This window comes from Aythya fuligula, chromosome 3 (assembly GCF_009819795.1).
Source record: "Aythya fuligula isolate bAytFul2 chromosome 3, bAytFul2.pri, whole genome shotgun sequence".
Classification (NCBI taxonomy): domain Eukaryota; kingdom Metazoa; phylum Chordata; class Aves; order Anseriformes; family Anatidae; genus Aythya; species Aythya fuligula.
Genome location: NC_045561.1, coordinates 112997596 through 113003595, shown reverse-complemented (window position 1 = coordinate 113003595; position 6000 = coordinate 112997596). Strand labels below are relative to the sequence as shown.

The 6000-nt window shown below is 40.1% G+C and overlaps 1 protein-coding gene across 1 annotated transcript in view; it reads right to left on the bottom strand.

The window, feature by feature from the left end:
• Nucleotides 1–213: 213 nt before the first annotated feature.
• The window catches only part of CDC5L (cell division cycle 5 like), a 34439-nt gene continuing 28652 nt past the window's right edge, over nt 214–6000 (bottom strand). Inside the window, exons 15-16 of the mRNA XM_032185086.1 lie at nt 1889–2101; nt 214–707 (exon numbers count right to left, since the gene is read on the bottom strand). Of these exons, the coding sequence (XP_032040977.1) occupies nt 603–707; nt 1889–2101 (318 nt within the window). The 3' untranslated portion in view covers nt 214–602. The remainder of the gene's footprint in view (nt 708–1888; nt 2102–6000) is intronic.

Here is a 6000-nt window from a genome sequence, read left to right as displayed (position 1 = left end):
GAGCATGTGAATATCCTGATATAAAAACTAAAGTTTTGTTGCAGGCACAGAACTGCAAGCACTTTTACATGGACCAAAATTACTCTCCATAGGTCCTACCTGTTAAAATGACAATTCAGGGGAAGGAAGGAGGAATGGGGGATGGAGCACAACTGTGGAAGAACAATAAATTATCAGAAACATGAAAGAGACCTGGGCTGGGGGAGGACTCCGTTTCAGTTAAGACAAGCATTTTATTTCATAATTATTTTTAACATTCCAGGTTTATTCAAGAGACATGACTCTCAGGCATGTTATCTCATACGTCTTAAGACTGATAAAACACTAGGAATGATGTGACAATCCCAGCAAATGAAGACATGGCTAAAATCATATCAGAGTGACTTCTTTTAATAAAACTTTGGACATTTTGATCCAATGTTTTTTTAATCCTGGACAAGGCCATTCATATCGAGAGCATTTGAAATAGTCCATCAAAGGAACAAAAGTTGACAAGATACAAACAGCAGACCACACTTGATTTCTGTGACTGACGGCAAAAGCTGGAGAAGTATCTGTACACTTTAAAAATGTTACATCAGCGACAAAAGAAATTTTGTGCTTTAATACTTTGCTTGAAAAGTCTCTTTATCCAACATGAAATCAGCAAATCTCTGCTGGAGCTCCTTTTCTCTCTCCTGCTGCCGCTGCACATCTTCTTTTAGACACTGAAAGGAAAACAAACAACCAGTCACGTGCCTGAAGATCATTAGCAAAGGTTGCATTTTAGTTCCTTCACAGGAAGCTGAGGTAGAAGAATGCTGAAATTACTTTAAAAACTGGAACAGTTAATATGAAGTATCAAGAATCATGGCCATCTTACTTCAGCATCCTGTTTTTGACCGCAGCTAATACAAAATGCTTCAAAAGGGGAGATTTCAAATTAGAAACCAGCCGCAAGCAGTGCCCTGTATTTAAGAGTTATCTATTGATTCCTCTCTTTCCTGAGTTTGTCCTGAACCTTTTTTTAGGTAACCTTCCTCATTAACACAGCATCCTGCAACAAGGGCTTGTTCCACTAATGATGCAGCGTGTGAATGAGAACTACTGCTCGTTCTGAAACTGCCAGCTGCTAGTTCATGGGATATCCCTTCACTCTTTGAGGCTGCTCCTTCCTTCTCAAAACCATACTGACCAGCTAGAGCCAGTAGGGCAGGCTGCTGTTACTCAGCAGCATTGGTCCAGATCACCAAATGCAGAGTTAGTGGCAGGACTCATGGCAAAGAGCCTGAGCTCCGAGGATGGCTCAGAACTAAAATTACACTATGGCTGCTCAGCTTCTGAAACTGAGAGCTGTGATGTCGAAAGCCAGTTCCAAAATGGGGTTCTTGCCAATTTATAACAGTTCAGCTATCTGCAAGTCTGGTAATAACAACACAGCTTAAGGGAGGAACACAATCGACATGTGAAAAGAAAGGAAAGTCTCCAGTACTCTGAACTAGCATTTGGTCAGCTGATTTTCAAGGTAATAGGAGGCTTTGCACAACTTTCCAACCTACCCTGAGTTCTGACAGTAATTAAAACCAAAACAAGCCGAATTAAGATAGACATGGAACCTCTGCTGATACATATTGCAGAAGATTAATAAAATATACCACATTAGAAATAAAATAAAAAGAAAATGAAAGTATACACTAGTAGATTAGTCCCAGCTTGTAACATGTCACAGAATCTTTGATATTGAAGTGAACAGCAGAGGTTTTTTTTGGTTACAAGTATAATTTAAGACTACCAGTAAAAACTTGGTACAAACTCAGGCTGTTAACTTCAGAGTCTGTGCATTGTAAAAAAAACATCTTTTCCACAATGTCTGCATTTGATCTAAGGTATCACATTTATGCAATCTCACCTCCAGTCTCCTTGGGATAGCAGCATCTTCATGTTTCTTCAGCTCCTCAAAAGTACGTAGCTCCAGATGAGCCTGTTCAATTTGGTCCCACAAATCATTCAACTGTTTGATGAGGCCCATTGCTCGAGACTGATAACCACCAAGCAAAATCTTCAGCTTCTTTTCCATCTTGGCAGCCCTCTTTGCTTCAGTTGTCATATGACCTCTGTTTATCTGTCAGAACGAAACCAGGAATTGTTTTAATTATCCAGAATCCAAAAGTTAAAGAAAAAAGAGGTAGTAAAAATCTGCAGAACACTGTATTGAGCTGGAGTTCTTTGATTTCTGTTAACAGATCATACACTGCGCATTTTACAACAACCTAGAAGAGATTTATGGATTAAAACCTGTACAATGCATGTAGCTAATTGAAGATGAAGACCACTAACCATAACAGAGGGTGATTACACGGTATGAGTAAGGTTTTATAGACAGGAATTGTTGCAGTTGTGAGCTCAGTGGGCAGCCAAGACACACAACAGCTTGGTATGCCACCTCCCAGTCACACAGGAGATCTGTGCTTTAGTAAAGGCAAACTAAATGAAGAGAGTGTTTTCTTTTTAAATTATATTCTTTATCTGCAAAACCAGACATCTTTCAGTCCTTCTACCCCCACAGGATTAATCTAAATCATATTTTGCAGAGAAAAAGAGGCAATCAGGAGCCTGAATGCAGCTCTGGATCCATCTTTTTGTTGTAGAAAACCACAATGGAAATGTTCACACTGATCCTGTTGATGAACGAATGGCCATGTCAGGACACAGAAGCACCAGAAGGAACCATGGAAGAACCATCAGAACAGCAACTAAGTTCTACCACCTATCTGCATGTGCTTTCTTAGGAACGCCAGATCAGGAGACAAAGGACTAAGAGTAAATCCTGATGATTTGCAGAGGTGGGACAGGATGGAGATGCCAACCACTGCTGGCTTCTAAAGGTATGAAAGACATAAAATATAAAAAAAAAAAAAAAAAATCAACACTAATGAAAAAACACCTCGGCAACCCCCAAAAAAACCCAGTGACATGATTAGAAGTCAATAGCTGGTATCCCTTCACTCCTGCTAGCATCGTAAGGCATCCCAGGAAAGAAGACTGCTGGCATTCAGATGTCTGGGTAGCTGAATGCTGGACTGATGACTCCAGTACACATCTTTTGTTTTGTGTTTGGGACTATGTGAGTATGAGACTGCAAAGAAGTGAAATTGGTTTGGGCTTAAAATAAAGTCACCTCACCTATCTGCGAGATCTCCCATTCAGATTTACTGCAGAACCATAATGCTGCAACCTTATTCCCTCCTCCGACATACTGAAAACCTGGTAACTCCTCGGTGGCCTCTCAAGTAACACTGCTTTTTCACAGGGCTTTTCCCTTAAGAATCTCAGAGCAAGAAGGTAAGATTATCTTTAGCGAGCAGACGAGCACTGAGATAGCACAATGAATCAGCTGCCTAAGGTCAGTGGCAAAAGCCAGAAGCAAAACCCCACAATTTACAAGCCAATACCGTACACAACAGATGTGAAGTAATGAAATTAAAATGTGGTATCAAAACCACAAAGCAAGTGGCATGTTAGAAGTGAAACTCTCCTTCCTGTATCATTCTGGTAAGTGCTGCCTGGTGCATCCTGGATTTCAAAGTCTTGATTTCCCCATAGTTTTCCCAAAGGACTCCACGTCAGTCCTCTAAAGCCGTAATCCAGAGTTGAGATTTGAAACTGACAAGTGATAAAAGTTATAAAATTCTGCCACCTGGGATACAATGCAAATAAGCCAGTGTGATCATGTTAACATGCTGTAAGTGTTTCATTCAACATTTAAAAATAGAAAAGGCACCGGAGCCCTTTGCATATTTTTATACTTGCATTCAGTTGGGCAAGGTTAAATGGGCAGGCAAAGAAAAAGCTATGGGCAGTTTTGAAGCCTGATAGACAGCACCAAAGAGATCCTTAACTCTTCATACACAGAATATACCTCTGCAAAGCTGGGGGGAGGTGCAGCTTTTCACATCTCTGCACAGGGACATAAGGGCTCCTGGTCATTCTTTTATGCTACCTTCTTAAAAATATTAAAAACATAAAAACAGTTCACACTTCTCAGAAAGAAAAAAAAAAAAAAAAAAAAAAGATTCCAAACTCAACAAGAAGATTCTGGGCTTCTCACATTTTGATTTTCGCCACAGTAACAAGTATACTAGCACAGGAGATGAAGAAAAAATGCTTCACATTCTCAACTGTTAGAACACAAGTCTACCTCAGAAACACAGTGGCTAAAGTAACTATCCTTGCCTCATTTCCTTTAGAAATCAAATGAATTACCATTGATCAATGAGAAAGTGGAAGTTTTTCTCTGCTTTGAACCCCACACACCATGCGTTACCCAACATATCATCTTTCTACCTTCAAAACTAAATTCTTTGTGGAAAAACTACTTTATAATCTGTCCAGGACTGTGTCCTGGACTGTCTGATGCTACTGAAGTATGCTTTATTACGCAGCTTCACGTTTCTTTAAAATGCTTCGCTCCTTAACAATTTATTCACTTGTTGAAAGCAGGTTTAGTACGTGGTACAGTGATAAACAAAGTGAATGGTAAAGAGAGAAAACTGTTAATGGGGGAGTGAAAGAGAATTTTGACCTTCTAGGCTGCCTAGTTTGCTCCTGGGGAGACTGCTACACTTTTCAGATTTTGTTTGCAATGTAGTCTTTCAGTATGCCCAAGGTGCTTTAAGCATACAGAAAGGCGCCTCTTTTTCAATATTTATACAAATCTAGAGAAAATTAAATAAATAGATTAGGGATTTGTGAGGATACTCTCCGATGGAAAAGTATGAAAGCTTTAAATGTCTTCACTGGTAAATAATATGCCATTACTGCAACAACAAATACAGCTGGGCGGCAAATGAACTGCTTTCCAATTACTGCTCCTCGATGAAAAACGCGTGCTGAGAATTCTTGGTATTTAGAGATTATGGAAGAGATGGATGCACAGGCAAAGAGAATTTTGTTTATAACAGAGATCTAATGTAACCCAGATTGCCCCACATTGTTTCACAGTGTTAGAAATGATAGAGTACTCTTGGTGTGAAATGGAACTCCAATCAGAATGTCATCATCCTAGAATAGGTTAAAAAACAACCATTTAGAAAAGTTCCCCTGCCTTCTTAAACGAAGATCTCTCAACAACCCAATTTTCTAACCCAATGTTAAGCACTGCGTACCTGAGGACATGAAACACAGTTAAAGCAATACCTCCATTGTACAGAAAAGAGATTAGAGCAGGGCACCAAGGTCAGAAGCTGTAACTTATCTGCAATTTTCACCAGCAGTGGCAGTACTGGGTTGGTCTTGCACTTCTACACACTTCAGCTGGGACTCCCCTTGCCTGGCTTTGGATATTCCCATCTCAGCATGGCACCCAAGCTCCTACCATATTCAGGAGAGAAACTGGCAGGTCTTGGGCACAGCTCCCCTGATACACAGCCTCAGAAGAGGACTGAAGTGATGCCACCACAGTCCTTACTCCTCTCTGCTGACTAGGAGAGGAGCATGGGCTGCTTGCCCCAACACAAATACCCAAGGCCAGGTAGATCAATCCCACCCTAAATGCCTACTGCTTTAATCAACGAGTTATGATAAAGCGTTCTTTCTCCAAGAAAAACAAAAACCAGATCAAATCAAATGCTTGTTAAAATATCACACCCTGATGATTTAAGGATTCTGAAGTTTTCAGACACTGGGAGTTGGATGTAATATTTCCAAGTTTTTTCTGGATACACATTCTTGCTTTTATCTACTACAGCTCCTTAGGTTGTACACTGCTATTCAGCCCTTGTTTTTCTGGTCAATTCCTTGTCTATCTTGGATTATCACAGGCCATGGGCCTCACTGCTGTGTTAAAAAGAAAAAAAAAAAATCCTCTCAAGTTTTGAAAACCAGAAATAACAGCCCTTTCTTCCTCCCCTACTTACAGAGAAATGTGAACACTCACCACCTTTCCTCCTCTCTCCCAACTACAAGATTTTAGGACCTACTACAAAAAGGTCAAAAGGAGGTCTCAGCTTTTGTAACAAATAC